At 46.2% G+C, this 19904-nt stretch overlaps 1 protein-coding gene across 5 annotated transcripts in view; it reads right to left on the bottom strand.

Moving 5' to 3' along the window:
- LOC125007628 (transcription factor COE3-like) overlaps nt 1–19904 on the bottom strand; it is a 97373-nt gene that overhangs the window by 64568 nt on the left and 12901 nt on the right. For all 5 annotated transcript variants that reach the window (XM_047584346.1, XM_047584348.1, XM_047584347.1 and 2 more), the window contains exons 4-6: nt 18567–18622; nt 15789–15862; nt 9583–9651 (exon numbers count right to left, since the gene is read on the bottom strand). In XM_047584346.1, the coding sequence (XP_047440302.1) occupies nt 9583–9651; nt 15789–15862; nt 18567–18622 (199 nt within the window). The remainder of the gene's footprint in view (nt 1–9582; nt 9652–15788; nt 15863–18566; nt 18623–19904) is intronic.

Below are 19904 nucleotides of genomic sequence, written 5' to 3'. Positions count from 1 at the left end.
CCCCCAACCAAACCCTCGCAGCCTCACTACACCAGAGTCTACAGGCTGATCTACAGAGCCCCGCCAAGTGGGCGAGGGTACACCCCCCCCCCCCCTCCTCCTCCTCCTCCTCTCTGTAAACCCGAAGCGCTGCTGAGTTCTGTGGACCCAGAGCCGGCTCATCATGAGACCCTACCAGCGACTCTGTCCCAGGACCTGTCCTAACACCGCTCCTAAAACAGCCTCATACTTGACTCTGACCTCTCTGCCTGCAGACCCCCCCTCCCCCCCCCCCCCCCCCCCCAGACCCCCCCCCTCTGCAGACCCCCCCCCTCTCCAGACCCCTCCCACTCCAGACCCCCCCCCCAGACTCCCCCCTCTCCTCCTCTCAGTGACTCAACAGGACGTGGATCTAACGTCTGGATTCCACAGCATCAACAAACAGAACCGTCACTGATTAGTTCTGGTTTCTAGACTGAACCTGGTGTAATCCTGGATCAGATCCTGGATCAGATCCTGGATTAGATCATGGATTAGATCCTGGATTAGATCATGGATTAGATCATGGATCAGATCCTGGATTAGATCCTGGATTAGATCCGGTTAGTTCCCTGAACCCAGGGTAACTGGACTCACTCTGAACCAGGAACCACACAATGAGCCTTGATGAACATCCACAGATGAAGCCATGAAATCCAGCATTAATGTGTTCATCATGTGTTCATCATGTGTTCATCATGTGTTCATCATGTGTTCATCATGTGTTCATCATTAATGCGACAGGTCCTTGGATCAACAGACTCTTTAGTTTATACATATGTTCATTTATTAAACCATTATAATTAATTAATTAATGAACTAAAGCCGTTTAATTTGTGTATCTGTGTGAATAGGAGGTAATATCTGAACCACAGGACCAGGTCCCAGGTAAAACTAGTCCCGTGTGAACGGACTCTTCCTCACCCTCCTCCTCACCCCTCACCCTCTTCCTCACCCTCCTCCTCACCCTCCTCCTCACCCTCTTCCTCACCCTCCTCCTCACCCCTCACCCTCTTCCTCACCCTCTTCCTCACCCTCCTCCTCACCCTCTTCCTTACCCTCCTCCTCACCCTCCTCCTCACCCTCTTCCTCACCCTCCTCCTCACCCTCCACCTCACCCCTCACCCTCTTCCTCACCCTCTTCCTCACCCATCTGCCCTCCTTCCATCTCTCGCCCTCCTTCAATCTTACCCAGCGTTCCCATAATGTCCTGCTTTTATTGTAAATCTATACTCTTAATCTGTCCGGCTCCGATGGGCCTCGCTCACTCGATCAATACCATACGATTGCTATGAAGGGTCCACGGGGGCAGATAACCCCCCCCCCCCCCCGTGGAGATAACCCCCCCCACCACCACCCATAGGGTCCAAACCTGCCTCCACCCCTCGTATCTGTCCCTTAGCGTCCTCCAGGTTATTATCCTGGTTATTAACAGGACTCAGAGGAACCTCTGAGGTTTGGAGACGTCCACCAATCAGGTTCCTTCACTGACGCATGAGTCCGTCAGAGGAACAACATGAGACCAGGTCCGGTTCCATCAGAGGGGGGGGGCGCATCATGGGTTAATTAGTTCCTGCATTATTTCTGGAAGGTTCCTGCATCACATCTGGTTAGTTCCTGGATCACATCGGTTTTGTTTTAAGAATATATCTGGTTAGTTCCTGGATCATATCTGGTTAGTTCCTGGCTGATATCTGGCTAGTTCCTGGATCATATTTGGTGAGTTCCTGGCTGATATCTGGCTAGTTCCTGGCTGATATCTGGTGAGTTCCTGGCTGATATTTGGTGAGTTCCTGGCTGATATCTGGCTAGTTCCTGGCTGATATTTGGTGAGTTCCTGGCTGATATCTGGCTAGTTCCTGGCTGATATCTGGTGAGTTCCTGGCTGATATCTGGTGAGTTCCTGGCTGATATCTGGTGAGTTCCTGGCTGATATCTGGTGAGTTCCTGGCTGATATTATATATCGTGGCCCAGATCTTTGCTGATAAACCGTGGAGAGAATAAAATCGCGGTGGAGGCTCCGTTCACTAAAACCTTGAACCCACGTGGACCTGAAGAACTTTTTCATGCGTAATAAAAAGAATAAAGAGAAAATAAAAGCAACAATAAGAGTCAGAGAAGCTCTGAGGTGAACTTTATCTAACGTCCTGTTGTTTCCATTAAATCAAAGCGTCCTCGCTTCTCTGCTCCCGCGAGGCCATAAAGCATCTTAACAGCGAAGACCAAGACACTGTGCAGGAGTTTCTTTGTGCAAATGATGATTAATTCTCCGAGCGGGCGGCATGCAGATAAAATAAAAGCTCCCGGCTCTTTAGGAAAAGTCCAACACATCCAGCACTTTCATCTGAACCCTTTCAGCCTTGATTCCTCCCTAAATTTCCTCTTAATTTGGTTCAGGTGGCAGAAGGAGCCGTTCATCCTCCTCCGAGACGAGAGGAAGCTCGTTTTTAATCCGCCAAGTTTGGACGTAAAACAAAAACACAGATAAACAAACTAAATTAGAGGAACCTGGAGGTTTAGAGCGAATGTCCTGCTCAACCCAGCAGCTCGTCCCAGCTCCACGACCCATCACCACACGCAGAACTATTCTCCTGGATTATATCTGGTTAGTTCCTGGATTATATCTGGTTAGTTCCTGGATTATTAGTTCCTGGATTATATCTGGTAAGTTCCTGGGTTATATCTGGTTAGTTCCTGGTTTATTAGTTCCTGTATTATATCTGGTAAGTTCCTGGACTGTTTACTCCAGGATTGTTAGCTTGGATGTTAGCGTGGATAAAGATGCACAGTTCATGTACAGACAGCAGCTGTGGAGCTAACATGCTAACATGCTAACATGCTAGAAAGTGCTAAAACCGATACGACGACATGTGAAGAACTTCCTGTCGATCCTTCACAGACACGTAGCAGAGGAAATTTTCATTTTTTAAGTTTTATTTTTCATTCAGTTTTTAATGTTATTATTAATATATTATAATATATATATATAACAATGATAAAAGATAAAAGTATTAATTATTTAGCACAGAGCAGCTCTGTGTCCACCACACAACGAGGATCATGAAGGATAAAGGAAATGCAAGGAAACAGGAGCAGGACAGAAGGAAACAGGACAGAAGGAAGCAGGACAGAAGGAAGCAGGACAGAAGGAAACAGGACAGAAGGAAACAGCAGCAGGACAGAAGGAAACAGGACAGAAGGAAACAGGAGCAGGACATAAGGAAGCAGGACAGAAGGAAGCAGGACAGAAGGAAACAGGACAGAAGGAAGCAGGACAGAAGGAAGCAGGACAGAAGGAAACAGGACAGAAGGAAGCAGGACAGAAGGAAACAGGACAGAAGGAAGCAGGACAGAAGGAAGCAGGACAGAAGGAAACAGCAGCAGGACAGAAGGAAACAGGACAGAAGGAAGCAGGACAGAAGGAAGCAGGACAGAAGGAAACAGGACAGAAGGAAACAGGACAGAAGGACAGAAGGAAGCAGGACAGAAGGAAACAGGACAGAAGGAAGCAGGACAGAAGGAAGCAGGACAGAAGGAAACAGGACAGAAGGAAACAGGACAGAAGGAAGCAGGACAGAAGGACAGAAGGAAGCAGGACAGAAGGAAGCAGGACAGAAGGAAACAGGACAGAAGGAAGCAGGACAGAAGGAAGCAGGACAGAAGGAAACAGGACAGAAGGAAGCAGGACAGAAGGAAGCACTGATGCTGTGTTTGGTGGAGACTGAACTGGATCTAAGTGGATCTGGTTCTGGAGGTTCTGAGGTCAGAGGCCCTCGTCCATCAGCCTGAACCAGCTCGTCCTCAGAAGACGACGTGGGGGGGTCCTGACCTCCATGTAAGGCGGACCATTAAAGCGGGGGGGGGGGAGGTAATTAGACCCGTCCTCCTCCTACATTCTGACGCTCTGCAGTAATTTATTGCCCCACTCGCCCCCTAACGAGGATTAGCACCGACACGCGGAGCCGCCGCGATCCTGCTGCATCCGTCACCACGGCGACTGCTGCCTCGGCACAAAGCTCCCACTGACCCCCCAGAGACAAAGACCAGAGGATGGGGACAGGACCAGGGACAGGACCAGGGACAAAGACCAGGACCAGGGACAGGACCAGAGACAAAGACCAGGACCAGAGACAAAGACCAGGACCAGAGGACAGAGACAGGACCAGAGACAGGACCAGAGACAGGACCAGAGACAGGACCAGGGGACAGGGACGGGACCAGAGGACAGGACCACTATAGATCAGACTATAACCAGACAACATATTAGTTATTAGTTATTTTATTAGTTATTATGTTAAATATTATTTATTTTATTCAAGGGTTTGATTTATTTCCTCAACGTTAAACTGAAACACGTCATTTACATGATGAGAGAGAATAAACAATAAATCAGCTGTTAGTGTGTGTGTGTGTGTGTGTTAATGTGTGTGTGTGTGTGTTCATGTTAGTGCGTGTGTGTGTGTGTGTGTGTATGTTAGTGTTCATGTTAATGTGTGTGTTCATGTTAGTGTGTGTGTGTTAGTGTGTGTGTGTGTGTGTGTTAGTGTTCATGTTAATGTGTGTGTTCATGTTAGTGTGTTCATGTTAGTGTGTGTGTGTTAGTGTGTGTGTGTGTGTGTGTGTGTGTGTGTTAATGTGTGTGTGTGTGTGTTAGTGTGTATGTGTGTGTTCATGTTAGTGCGTGTGTGTGTGTGTGTGTGTATGTTAGTGTTCATGTTAATGTGTGTGTTCATGTTAGTGTGTGTGTGTTAGTGTGTGTGTGTGTGTGTTAGTGTGTGTGTGTGTGTGTGTGTGTGTGTGTTAGTGTGTGTGTGTGTGTGTGTGTGTGTGTGTTCATGTTAGTGCGTGTGTGTGTGTGTGTCCATGTTAGTGTGTTAGTGTGTGTGTGTGTGTGTGTGTTAGTGTGTGTGTGTGTGTGTGTGTGTGTGTCCATTAATATGCGTCCAGCCACAGTGTGTATTCCCTGGGTTGGTGGACTAGTACCAGCGCCCTGTCGTGTCCTAATTAAAGCTCTGAGCTGCAGAGGACAGAAAACCATGTCCAGTGTCTGAAGAGGAGTTAATTCATTAATACACGGCTTTAATTAATAACCGTCAGTGTTTATTCTCAACATCTACCATCGATTCCTCTCATACTCAGACTAAACCATCCAATGAGATTCTTCTTTACTGATAAATACAAAGACAATAAAGAATAATCAGTGAATTAAGGTTAATACAGGACGTCAAGTCCCAGAGCGGCTCAATAAAAACCAACAACATCATCACATCTAGATTTAAACCATAAAAACCAACAACATCATCACATCTAGATTTAAACCATAAAAACCAACAACATCATCACATCTAGATTTAAACCATAAAAACCAACAACATCAGAGTTAAAAAGACACGCGATGAGAAGAGGACACAACAGAGGAGACGAGCAATTACGTTAGCTGGTTGCTACGTTAAACTGGTTGGACGTTAGCTGGTTGCTATGTTTAACTGGTTGGACGTTAGCTGGTTGCTACATTAAACTGGTTGGATGTTAGCTGGTTGCTACGTTTAACTGGTTGGACGTTAGCTGGTTGCTAAATTAAACTGGTTGGACGTTAGCTGGTTGCTACGTTAAACTGGTTAGACGTTAGCTGGTTGTTATGTTAAACTGGTTGGACGTTAGCTGGTTGCTAAATTAAACTGGTTGGACGTTAGCTGGTTGCTACGTTAAACTGGTTGGACGTTAGCTGGTTGCTACGTTAAACTGGTTAGACGTTAGCTGGTTGTTATGTTAAACTGGTTGGACGTTAGCTGGTTGCTAAATTAAACTGGTTGGACGTTAGCTGGTTGCTACGTTAAACTGGTGGGATGTTAGCTGGTTGCTACGTTAAACTGGTTAGACGTTAGCTGGTTGTTATGTTAAACTGGTTGGACGTTAGCTGGTTGCTACGTTAAACTGGTTGGACGTTAGCTGGTTGCTACGTTAAACTGGTGGGATGTTAGCTGGTTGCTACGTTAAACAGGACGTGTCTTATATATATATACGACCCAGAGACCCTGAACTAGAACCTGACCTCTAACAGGACATGGACACGTCGTCCATGTTCAATCCGGGACGTGTGTCTCTCATTTTCACGCCTTTACTGTGAAGCTCTCTGTCTTTCTACCCACAATGCCTTGTGGCGGCTTCTGAACGTATGGAGTCTATCTGATGTGTGAGCGAACACACAGCGAGGTGACAACGCCTCTGACAACACCCGTCAGACTCACACTCAGCACCGGAGGTGAGAGGACGCTCACAGTCCACTCGGTTTTATTCTGCTACGCTAGGAGTCCAGGTCCAGGTCCAGGTCCAGGTCCTCCTCGTTCAGACGGAGGCCACTGGCTGCATCGTGTCCTCACAGAGACAGGGTGAATGTCCTGGCTCCGGTCCAGGGCCTCTCTAATGAGCCAACATGGCCGCTGGTTTCTGACGCCCCCGACCTCCTCCTCTGAGGTCACCAGCCCCCCCGCCACCAGCCGACCAATCACAGCCGGCCGCGGTGACGGACAGCCGCCGCTCCAAGGACACAGGGGGACGGGGGATTAACCGAGGGTCGTGATGTTGGAGACTGGAGGTTTTTAGAAGAGCATCCAGAACGAATAAACCCTGGATCAGGACTCACAAAGTCTCATTCTGTTCGAAAACAAACCTCACATCAAACAGAAATTATGCTCCGGTTTTATTCATCCAGCCGAGAAACAGTTTCTCCTTAAACTAAAACAGATCGACTTTAATGTAGCAACCAGCTAACGTTAAATGTAGCAACCAGCTAACGTTAAATGTAGCAGCCAGCTAACGTTTAACGTAGCAACCAGCTAACATTTAATGTAGCAACCAGCTAATGTTTAATGTAGCAACCAGCTAATGTTTAATGTAGCAACCAGCTAACATTCAATGTAGCAACCAGCTAATGTTTAATGTAGCAACCAGCTAACGTTAAATGTAGCAACCAGCTAACGTTTAATGTAGCAACCAGCTAACGTTTAATGTAGCAACCAGCTAAGATTCAATGCAGCAACCAGCTAACGTTTAATGTAGCAACCAGCCAACGTTCAATGTAGCAACCAGCTAACATTCAATGTAGCAACCAGCTAATGTTTAATGTAGCAACCAGCTAACGTTTAATGTAGCAACCAGCTAATGTTTAATGTAGCAACCAGCTAACGTTTAATGTAGCAACCAGCTAATGTTTAATGTAGCAACCAGCGAATGTTTAATGTAGCAACCAGCTAACGTATATGCAGCAACCAGCTAATGTTTAATGTAGCAACCAGCTAATGTATATGCAGCAACCAGCTAACGTTTAATGTAGCAACCAGCTAATGTATATGCAGCAACCAGCTAACGTTTAATGTAGCAACCAGCTAACGTATATGCAGCAACCAGCTAACGTTTAATGTAGCAACCAGCTAACGTTTAATATAGCAACCAGCTAACGTTTAATGTAGCAACCAGCTAACGTTTAATATAGCAACCAGCTAACGTATATGCAGCAACCAGCTAACGTTTAATGTAGCAACCAGCTAACGTATATGTAGCAACCAGCTAACGTTTAATGTAGCAACCAGCTAACGTATATGCAGCAACCAGCTAACGTTTAATGTAGCAACCAGCTAACGTTTAATGTAGCAACCAGCTAACGTTTAATATAGCAACCAGCTAGCGTTGCCACCCGTCCCGTAAAATATGGAATCGTCCTTTATTTTGCTATGAAATGTTTTGTCCCCTATTGAACTATGGGTTCAGGACTTTTTCATAAATGTCCAACACACGTGTCTGTCTCACACAGACACTAAATCTAACGATAATGAGCAAAATAAAACAGGAAACACTGTGTTGTGGTGGTATTTTGTTGTGCGTTTTGTTTTTTGCACCTTTTAAAAATGTCCACTGCACCGGGACCACGTCTCAGAAACGAGCAACAAGAAGTAATGTTACAAAAAGAAGTGAGAGAATCTGTGGATTGTTTACATCTCCACAGAGAAATACAACAGTCTGTGATGAACCAGGACTGTGGAGTTATGTTTTACACTGTCATGTTTTCTACGTTCTTGAATAAGCAGAAAAAGTGTTTTTGTTGTTTTTTTGTTCTCAATTTATTTAGTTTATATTATATTTAGTTGGAATTGTAGCCTAATTAACAGCACATTTTATGCAACAATGTGTTCAGCATTTCAAGCTTTATGAGTAGTTGCTTTCCTGATCTTTACTAAAAACACCTACAAAATAAAACACACCACTGGTGCGGGGCCCCGTCCCACGGAGCCGGGCCTGTGGACGTCCTGGTGGACGTCCCTTATTCTCATTTGTGAAAGGGGGCAACTCTACAACCAGCCAACGTTTAACGTCTCCTCTAGTCTGTCCTCCTTCATGCTTCTCTGCCTTTTGTCTTTTAAATCCTCACAGATCAACCACAGATTTATTTAACAAGTTAAAACAGAGATGGAAACATTTAGTTGTTTTTCTTCTAATGTTTTTTTTAAATATATTTTAGGACTAGAACCGATCATCCGAGTGTGATGGTTTTTATTTTATCTGGCTGATCTCTGGTTTTTACTGTCGTCCTTTTAGTGTCTGTTGATGTTGATGATTGTTTGTAACTAGAGGAAAAACCTGGACTGGACAAACATCCATGAACTCACTGAGTCTCCACATCACGTTTAGCAGAGGAAGTGTGAGGATGCACAGATCTGATCGTCTCGGTACCGCTGCATGTAAATGTTATTTTCCTGCTGGTGTTGATTAAACAATTCACACGGAGGAGGCTCGTGTCGGAAGCGAGAGGTGAGAAAGAAGTGAGACGCCAGAGAAACACAAGAGGCAGGAAGAAACAAAGAGGAGGTTTGCTGCCAGCGGTCTGCTGCACACACTCACAAATACTCACATTTATCTCATTTAATCACCTGTTCATGTTTAAGGGCTCGTTTTCCTGAGCAGCAACAGTCCCTGAATGCACCAAAACATCAGAATGTCTCCAGAAAAAAGCCGAGAGCAAAACTTCACTATGGCTGTTTGAGAGGAAAACCCAGCACTGATGCTCTGCAGCACATAAACAAACTGGAGCTGTAAATATTAACTAGTTAACTCACATTAATCATCATCTGATTCATCTGATTAATGAAGCATCTGCAGCAGAGCGACTGTGAACGTGTCTCAGTTTGTCCAAGTAGCGTTAGCGTTAGCACCAGCTGATCCGGTAGTGACAGGCAGCAGAACCAACCCATAAAGATGGAAGACGCTAAACAGCACGTTGGTCCTCTCCATGGGACATTTGAGGACAAAGACACCAAGAGGGACCAGTGGAGACACATCAAGTATCATCACACTCTGCAGGAAGGAGTTTTCTTTCCAGCTTCAAACAGCACATGAACCAAGCCAAGCATACGTTAGTCGGGGATTCTGCTAGCACTTGGGCTAACGCGGCTAACAGCTGGAGACAACCAGCTTCCTGCATCGTGCTGCGTTCGCTGGCAGCGGCCAGAGTTCAACAAGCAGAAAAAGGTCGACTCAGAGTCTCTGAACCGAACCAGGTGAGCTCCTACCTGTCGATGATGACGGGGTCGGAGGGCGTCTCGTTGCGGTTCCCACAGCTCTTCTTATCACAACACCGACTGTGGAGGGAACAGCAACAAACACTTAAAACACATGAAGCTTCACAATAAAGTAACTTCACAGAAACAGACTCAAACATTTAGACTAAATGAAATCAGGTCAGAGATCAGAGTCATCGATAAAGCAGCTTCCACCCAACGTTCATTTTAAGAACTAATGAGAATGAATTCATCTCAACGCTGAGTTCATGTCAGGAGGAAACGCTGGAATCAGTTTAATGGAGGAATGTTCTTATTTAGTGATGAATCAATAGATTAATGATAATTATTAATAATAATTAATAAACACACCTGGATCGTCTGTTAACGCATCTAATTATAAATAATAATTATTAAGGTGAGAAATTACAGTCGGCAGCAGCTTGAACATTGAGATTTATTTATGAAAATGACTTTTTATCTGATTAACTAACAGTCAGAAATATTCAGCTTATGCTCAGTTATGTGAAAGAAAAGGATCTAAACACGTGTGAGAACATTTAACTGATGAGCATGAATTTTATAGTAAATAATACGACTAATAAAACAAGGTCCTAAAACGCTGAATTAAACAAGGAAACAAGGAAGTGGATCAGATATTAAATGATGTGAATTATCAGCGTCTGCTTTATAACGTTAGCAGCTTTAACAACCTGGTTAATGAACTTAATTAATATTCAGTTTATGATCAGTTATGTGAAAGAAAAGGATCTAAACGCCTGGAAGAAGATTCAATCTACAAATACTGAAACTATTTACACCTCAGCAAATAAAACTGACGTTTAGTTGTAATTTTAACACACATTCTCGTGAATATCCCAGAAAAGCAAAACTAAACTCATTAAATCCTCATTTAAAATCTGATCCTCACGATTCAGCATTTCTTTATTGTGAATTTCCTGGTAAGTTCAGGGCATGAAGAAAAAAAAACCTTTCACCCTCTTTGTCACACATTAGAATAAAAAACACATTAAAAAAATGCAAAGGAGCAAAAAACAGAACCGACTTTCTGGATTAAGAGACGGATGTGAAACAGCCTGAGTTTAGATTTTCTTCAGACCGACTCGTTTTACATTCAGCGTCATGTGAACATTTAATAAACGGGAAGAAGAAAAGTCAGTGTTTGGATGTAATGGAGCAGATCTGGTCTGAGCCTGAGTCTGAGTCTGAGCCCAGGTTTAAGTTTACAGCACTTAGACAAAAGCTCCAGATTTCGCTGGTCGCTGCTGATATTTATTAGAAAACTGAACGGTCGGTGAAGTTTTTAGAGACTATTGATTGGAATTTCTTTTATTTTCTGTTATTTGCAGGAGAAGCCGGAGCGTCTTAGAGCCCTGAGCGTTGCCTGCAGGCCTTCCTCTCAGGCTGCATGTTCAGCCTCCACCAATCACTGGGAAACACGCCGAGGCCTTTGAACCGCCAGGAAAAACAAAGCGTTTCACGCGCAGAGGGACGGAGGAGACGTCCACCAGTTAGAGAGGAGAAACGGTTCCATGTTTCATTTAGTCAAACGCAGCGGAGACGACTCTTCTTTAAAGCTGGAGGAGTTAAATTAAAACGAGCAGCACCTTCGAAACACGTTAACTCATCAGAGATGATTAAAGAAGAAGATTTTACTGAGACGCTGGTTTGGTTCCATCCGTCAGCATCGTTTTCTGGATCTAATCTTCCCGTCGCCGTGAGCTTCATTAACATATCTTCCGGTAATTCTTAAAAATTAATCATATTGCATATGACCCGTGACGTCCAATTACGCTGCTGCTCCGGCCCCATGCTGTCCTGAATCAAATTGCCATTTGACAAACAAGCGTCAAATCGAGGCAGCGAATGCCAAATGAGACGCTTTATGAATCATTTATCGCAGCGTTTGATCTCTAAGTAGAGAAAAATCATAAAGTGAGCGCTGTGCTCGCGTCCCCGCTGCCTCTCTGTCTCTGTGTGGATGTGTTGGTGTGACTGTTGCCACAGAACGCGCCACAATAATTTATTCCCCCAGCTACTTGGAACCATTAGTGAAAGTTCCAGGAGACCAATTAGCATTGGAAACCCACTGGTGCTGCTGTGGTGACAACCTCCTCCAAACTGCCAAAGAAGTGTTATAAACAAACTGGACCCCAGGAGCACTGCCGGGGCCCCTCCAGGGACCCGGGGCCCCTTTCCAAAGACGAAAACAAACCTTGGCTGAGCGTCCACAATACCGCCTTAATGACGTTTCCCCCCGGGCCGCGAACGGGCTAACACCACGGCCGGCTAATGACTGAGAGGAACAACACACACTCGGGCCTGAGAGGCTGTGAATGTGTGTGCGGCTCAAATAAAACAAACTGAGTGTGTTGTTGTTGTTGTTGTCTGTGCTGTCACTCAGCCGGCGAGGAGAGGCCGTTCCCTGGATGCTGCTGCAGAGACGCCGGGCTCAGGTCGCCGCGCGCACCTTAAAAAAAGACGAAGAAGAAGAAGTCGGGAGCCAGTTTGGCCGGCGAGCGTCGGCCCGGCCACACCAGCTTCATTACCGCTGGCTGCTCCTCCACGCCGCTCGGCAGCCACTTCAGACGCGCCACAAGTGGAATCTACTTAAGGCACAAAGAGGAGGTTTGTCTGGGCATGTCGGCGTTATCACACACAGGGAAAAAAAAGAAACTGAGAGAGGCATTCAAAGACTCCCTGAGGACGCAGCAGCGGCGGCGGATCACAGCGTCCAGATAACACCGAGCAGGACGGGGCGGCAGCGCGGGCCGGGCTCGCTTTCAAAGGCCAAGCGCTGTAATTACCCGAAGGCCCGGAACGCCTCGGCCAACCTGCCAGCCGGGAGCCAGCGCCGCCTGGCCCGGACCCCCGAACGCCTCGCTGCGAGCGTGGCAGCAGGTTCTCCTCAGCATGGCCCGGAGCCCGGCAGCGAGGCGAGCCCAGCCTCCGGGGGCCCGCTGGCAACGCCACGCTGCCAACCTGGCTCCCACCGCCACCACCGCAGAGCCGGCTCCTCGCTCTGCGGCGGGAGGCTTGGAACGCGCCACAGCTCCATTTAGGAATGTTTAATGTGGGTCGACCCGATAGACGAGAAGAGAATCTCCTCAAATAAAGACGTCAGTAAAACAACCAGAGGACAAACAAGAACCGAGGACGACTCTGAATGCACCGCAGAGTCCTGGAGAAACCAGCTCACTGCATCTAAACCAGTTCACTGCACCTCAACCAGTTCACTGCATCTAAACCAGTTCAATATACATCTAAACCAGTTCACTGCACCTCAACCAGTTCACTGCATCTCAACCAGTTCACTGCATCTCAACCAGTTCACTGCATCTAAACCAGTTCAATAAACATCTAAACCAGTTCACTGCACCTCAACCAGTTCACTGCATCTCAACCACCTCACTGCATCTAAACCAGTTTACTAAACATCTAAACCAGTTTACTGCATCTAAACCACTTCACTGCATCTCAACCAGTTCACTGCACCTCAAACAGTTCACTACATCTAAACCAGTTCACTGCATCTAAACCAGTTTACTGAACATCTAAACCAGTTCACTGCGTCTACACCAGTTTACTGAACATCTAAACCAGTTCACTGCGTCTAAACCAGTTTACTGCATCTCAACCAGTTCACTGCATCTAAACCAGTTTACTGCATCTAAACCAGTTCACTGCACATTAAACCGGTTTGCATCAGAACCAGAGGATGGCTCTGATGCAAACCCAGAGTCCCATTTAAAGGATTGAGGGTTTCGGACTTGTCCTCTGAGAGGTTCTCCGTCATTAACCAGAGGCTCCTCCACCTGTTCACACTGAAAGAGGAAGTACAGCCAAAGGTGCATCCTGGGAGTTTAATCCAGGTAGACAAACCAACAGGGACGTGGGTAAAGACGACGTCAGCTGGGAGCGTGGAGGTAGAGACACGGATGGAAACAGATCCTCACTCATTAGAGGATGGAAACACAGCCTCCATCAGGGCCAACGCCGCCTAATAATCGCACTCAATCACGTAATGACTGAGGCTCAGAGACGCAGACGAACCTCCGTCATTATGACATGAAGCCGGTATCGATGGAATCTCACAGCGGGCCAGACAGATCCAACATGGCCGCCCAGTTCCTGCAGGAACTTTAATTAGTAAGAGAAGACGAGTCGACACAAGGACCAGTAAATTAAATCAATAACCAACTGATGCACAACGATACTAGGTTAAACCAGGTTAAACCAGTTCACTGCATGTTAAACCAGGTTAAACCACTTTAAACCAGTTTACTGCAGGTTAAACCAGGTTAAACCAGTTTACTGCAGGTTAAATCAGTTTAAACCACTTTAAACCAGGTTAAACCACTTTAAACCACTTTAAACCAGGTTAAACCAGGTTAAACCAGTTTACTGCAGGTTAAATCAGTTTAAACCACTTTAAACCACTTTAAACCAGTTTACTGCAGGTCAAACCACTTTAAACCAGTTTACTGTATATTTATATTTAGATAATCCTGATAACTGTAAATATAAATCAGTTTCCCATCAGCACTTAAAACCTAAAAACTACGTCTCAGAATAAAAGAGAATGAACTGTTTCCTGTCCGTGTGGACAAAAGCTGCATTGTTGTATTTTTGTCTGTACATTCTGTATATTCTATATTTATATCTATATGTTACAGACAGTGCATGTGTGTGTATATATAGATACACACATGTGTGTGTTTGTGTCCTATTTTCACCCCGACACACACACTCGTGTTCTTGTTCACTCCTCGGTCTGAACCAGTAAAACCATTAACTCCCAGACAACAGCAGAGACACGAAGGGCATCAGATGTGTTGATTGGTGCGATGAACGACAAACCAACAGCTGCTCTTTTTTCTCTCCGCACACAAACACACAAACACACAAGCCTCCGACACACAGACAAACATCTCCTCCTCTCTACATCTGGAGGGTCTTTACAAAACAAAAGGCTTCAAATAAAATCTACAATAATTACCCTCAAACATTAAAATCTCCTCCAGTCGTGTGACGTAAAATAAACCAGAGTAGAATCAAAATCAAAACACAAACTGAATAATTGAATAAATATGAAGCTTTGTTTGTTTGGGCCTGTGAACAACATGCAAAAACATTTTCAAATCATTTTAAATGTGCTGCATGTTTGAATCCAACATGGATGAGAAGCTTCACAAACTGATTTACTGAACCTTTTAAATTCCTTTTGGTCTTTAAATTTAAATTTAAAATGTATTTACACTCAGACATTCAGCAGCTGGTGGATAAAACGTTGAAGGTTGAAAATATAAAACCAAACATTTGTTTATAAAAAGCATTTTAATATTTTTTCATATTATTAATAAAGCAGCTTCCAGCTGTTACCATATCCAACTATTTATTTCTAAGAGACTTGAAGCCGAAACATCTGGATCGCCCCCTGGTGGCTGGAGGTAAGACAGGTCATAAGCCCCGCCCCCCGCGTTTTATTTTATGATTGGTTAATTGATTAGTAGCTATGAGCTGCTCTGCAGGAAACTGGACTTTTTGCTAATGTTACGCTAGTTAGCATATTACGATTAATGCCGATTATTTTTTCTTTTATCTGTTTTAAATGATGTTTTTAATGTTTTTATAAATTTGCTGCTTTTTGTAAATATTCTTTTCTTTGACTGTTGCTGCTGGTTTGTTTGTGAATACTTTCTTGTTCTACTACTTTGATGCTGCCGGGGGTAATTTTTACTGCCCCCCACAGGTTAAAACCAGTTACTACAGAACGTGTTTGTTTTCTTCAGCCACTGAACCACAAAACAAAGAACTTTAATGTGGAATTTGAGTTGTAGTTAAAAATACCTGCTGCCTGTATCGAGATGATACTCGTAAAAAAAATAGTGTTCATTAAATATTAATGTTTAATTATCTGATATAACCCCCCCCCCCCCCCCACATGTGGAGCTCATCTGGTTTTAATCTCTACAAACGTTCACTAACTGGTGACTAATTTTCAACACGTGTGAAACATCTTCATTATCAAACCCGTCTTTGTTATAGATCCCATTTAAACGTCATAATCCGACTTCCTCCGAAGCCCAATTAACACCCTCACACACACCTACACACGCCTTTAAAGACGCACTAATTACAAAGTTACAGGTCTGAACAAACCCACAAAGAGTCGGAGCCGTCGAGCGTCTTCTTACCTGCACATGATCTCGTGGGTGAGGAGGACGCGACACATCTCGGGGTTCTTGTCCTGACCCTCGTACAGGATGGGCTGAGGACGCACACACACAGAGACACACACACACACACACACACACACACACACACACACACAGAGACACACACACACACACACACACAGACACACACACACAGAGTTATTCACTTCCATTGATCTGAACTTTTATTTTGTTCACACACTCAGTAAAGACTCAAACATGCCCCCCCCCTCGGTGGTCTCCTCCGGCCTTCCCAGAATTCCCTGCCAGATGGCGGGCGGCGTCCCAGGATGAAGCCCCCCACCTCCTCCTCACCCCCCTCACCCCCCTCCTCACCCCCACGGAGCTGTCATGTCAGCGTCCGGATGACGGATGACCGCTGAGAGCTCGGCTACACGTGTGTGTGTGTGTGTGTGTGTTACTGTGTGTATGTGTGTGTGTGTGTTACTGTGTGTGTGTGTGTGTGTGTTACTGTGTGTATGTGTGTGTGTGTGTGTGTGTGTGTGTGTAATACCCCGGTGGTTGTAAATGAACTCCACTAAAAGCATGTGTGTGTGTGTCCTCACCCCTTTCCTCCCCCATCTTTTCCTGCCGTGACCTACCACTACCTCATCCACCTTTATAGTCAAAACAGACCTCCACCCTGCACACACACACACACACACACACACACACACACACACACACACACACAGTAACACACACACACACCCCTGGGGGACAATACTTTTAGGATAACGACCACTTCTGCATTATTGATCCCGATCCTGGCTCTGTTCCTCTGGATTAAAACGCTGCAGTTTGACCAGGAGCGATGTGTGCGCACACACACACACACACACACACACACACACACACACACACACACACACGGACACACACACACACACACACACACACACACACACACACACTCGCCGTGTGCAGATTCGCGGGTCGATATTCATACATCATCATTCCTAGAATCCCGTGGAGACTGTGACTGTTCGTCCACGTTCGCGCTCGTTTGAGGGTTTTTAGTTTTTAGTTTTAAGTTTTAAGTGAAAACATTCGGATCTTTCGCCGAAGCTGCTTTTCAGAAACTGACGACTTGTTCTGGAGTCGGTCCATGAACCATATCTCACTGGTTCCTGGATCAGAAATATTCCCGTTCCCGCTGAGCCGCTCGGTTTCTCAGTGTGACTTCAGGAGAAGTTGCGTCTCGTTGTCTCGGTCCAATCTGCATTAATGCAGCTCGTCCTCGCTCCGACGCTCCCGGGGACCCGGGGCCCCGAGCAGGAGCGCCACGGGGCCGCATCGATCGGGGGGGACTCCAGCCGACCCCGTCTGTCAGGGCTGACTGTCGACCAATGGGGTGTCATGTAGTGGGAGGTGAAGGTGGAGGAGGAGGTGTCAGGATTATTGTCTCCTGTGTGCCGTCGCTGTGCCACATTAGGGCGTATTGATCCGTTTGCACGGCTGGCGCTTTGTCGGGAGCCGCTTGGTGCATCGATCGGAGACATGCCGACAGGGCCGCCCCACGGAGGGAAGGGGGGTACGGGGGGGGTGGGGGGGTTTAACAGGTGGACGGATGAGGATCTTAAACATAACTCCATTATATTCAGTCACATGGTTCATTAATTATCAGCTGATTGGACGTCGATGGGTCGGCTCCAGGTTTCCTGAAGAGTCTGAACCCAAATGAGACCCTGATGGTTAATGACCTGTAGGGGGCAGCAACACGGCCGCAGAAAAACTAAAACTGTCCCGGTGACTTTAGTCTGATCGGCTTTCAGAGTCAACAGAAGCTCCAGAGCCGATGCTAATGCTAATGCTGCTAATGGTGATGCTAACTGCTAGCTGCTTTCTGGTGTTAGCATCTTTTAGCAGATCAATCATTCAATCAGACTCAGCTGTGGATGATGATGATTTAAAATCATTTTCCTAATTTCTCTGAATAAATTTTGCCGAATAGAATCATTTGGTAAAAGTTTAGCGGACAGATGTTTAAATCCGTCCTGATTGTGTCTGAATGACGACTCAAAGTACATTCACAGATGAGAAGAAGAATAGTTTGATAGAATGTGTTGCAGCTCTGCAGGATTTTGTGTGGAGATAAGATTTAAATCCCTGAAAACACTTGATGAGTCTGAAGGAAAGTGAAAATCTCTGGGAACATCTGCAGCCGCCTGAGTCTGAACGTGATGGTTTTCTGGAGCGAGAGTGGAGCAGGACGAGGCTGGGAGGTCGACACCGCAGGATCGACTGGAATTTGGAAATATTCGGGGGTTTTCGTTGGCAGCGACGACGTTCACAGGTTCAAATCCCACACGGGGTTCTGAGTGAGTGAAAACCGGAAAGGTGGGAGGATCTGGAGTCGGCTGAAGATCGAGCTTCAGCGACTGGAAAGGAAAACACATCAGAGCTGCTCGAGTTCAGGAGGGAAAGAGAAGAGGAAGCCCTGAAATAATCCCAGCGCCGTCCTCGTCCTGGACTCAAACTATTTGAAGGAAGAGACGTTTCTAAACCACGTGAAGCTGCAGGTGATTAGCATATGCTAAGCTAACGGGCGTCATATTTAAAGTGGAGACGTGTTGAATTATTCTTCTGAGTCTGAGCTGCGACAATCAGTCGATCAGAAAGATAATATATATATAAAAGAATAATGAGAAAGGTTTATAGTTTGATGCATTTCACTTCATTGTTTGTTGGTGATCAGGTTCTTGGGGGGGGGCGGGGTCTGGGGGGGTTCAGGTGTGTGTGTGTGCAGCGTCTCACCTGTTTGGTCATGGAGTCTATCAGCCGGACGTACAGATCCTGCTCTGTCCTGATTCCTGAAACACACAGAGCAGTAATGAGGCCGTGAGCCACTGGAGGCGACGCTGCGTTCATGCTTGTTATGCTAATGTGATGCGCGGAGGAAGAGGAAGGATCCCCCAACAAAAGCAGCCATGCTAATAATGTGCTGTAAATGAATTCTGCTCTTATTTATGTTTTTCTGCAGCTCTCGTAGTCCGGGCTTCGCCAGCCCCCCCCTCCCCTTTTCCCTCCCGACCCCCCCTCCAGGAAAAACAAACATTAGCGGCGCTCCAGAGCTGTTTATTATTTATAGGCCAGGCCTCCTTTAACTGCCGCGCGCTGCTCTGCACCCCCGCCGCCTTTTTCCTCAAGGATAACAAGGAATCCTCATTCTCCGACAAATTAAATATCAATCAGGACTGCTTGTCTTTTATTAGCTATGCATCCGAGCGTAAATGTGACACAAACACGACATGGGGTGGAGGAGGCAAATTGCAGGGAACACCTGTTAGCGGCGGAGGAGCTCTAATTGTGGCTTTGAGGGGTTTTTCTTGCAGTTTTTCGGGCCGTTTCCTCGCAGCTTCCTCCGCCTCCTAATTGACATGATTCACTCGTGGCTGCTGAGCGGTCCGAGGCCTAAATGGCTGCAATCCGTCCCGGTTGCAGATGAGGTCAATTACCTCAGCGCGATGCTAATCCGACGACGCCGGCTCATATTAGAGAGATTTATCTGCCTTTGGAGGAAAACGCTCTTTTATGTCCCACTTTATCTGGAGTTTCTGTGGGGGTCCGAGACCCGCGGCCTCCTCCTGCAGCTCTGGACCCGGGCCAGAACCGAGCCCGGCTCCTCCGGCTCCTCCTGCTCCTCCTCCTCCGGCTCCTCCGGCTCCTCCTCGATGGACAAACCAGAGCTCGGGTCGGGCTGTTGTCAGATATTCCAGATGTCTGATAATGAAGAAGTTTTTCCAGTCTTAAACGTCCAGCGCTATGACCTTTCGTATAAAACATTCCTTCTAAATCACCGGGGGGAAAGTTCAGCAGCGAAACCAGCGCCGGAGGTTTTTACCTGATCTGTAACTTCATCAATCAAAGCTGCAGCCTCGGTCCAAGCGTCTCCTCAGAAACCACCTCCGTCCACAGCGTTTACATTCTCAGCGGCTCTTAACTTCTCCACCATCGGGGGAGTTGATTAGCATGTGCTAAGCTAACAGGCTGTAGCTTTATAATTAAAGTGCCGACGTAATAAAAACCCCAAACATAGAAACGCTCTGTGAGAACTAGAGCAGGTTTCCTGTGAACCACAGGGTTATAGGTTCA

The sequence above is a fragment of the Mugil cephalus genome, chromosome 5, assembly GCF_022458985.1.
Source record: "Mugil cephalus isolate CIBA_MC_2020 chromosome 5, CIBA_Mcephalus_1.1, whole genome shotgun sequence".
In the NCBI taxonomy this organism is placed as follows: Eukaryota; Metazoa; Chordata; class Actinopteri; order Mugiliformes; family Mugilidae; genus Mugil; species Mugil cephalus.
Note: the sequence above shows the minus strand (reverse complement) of the source record. Positions and strands in the feature narration are given on the sequence as shown.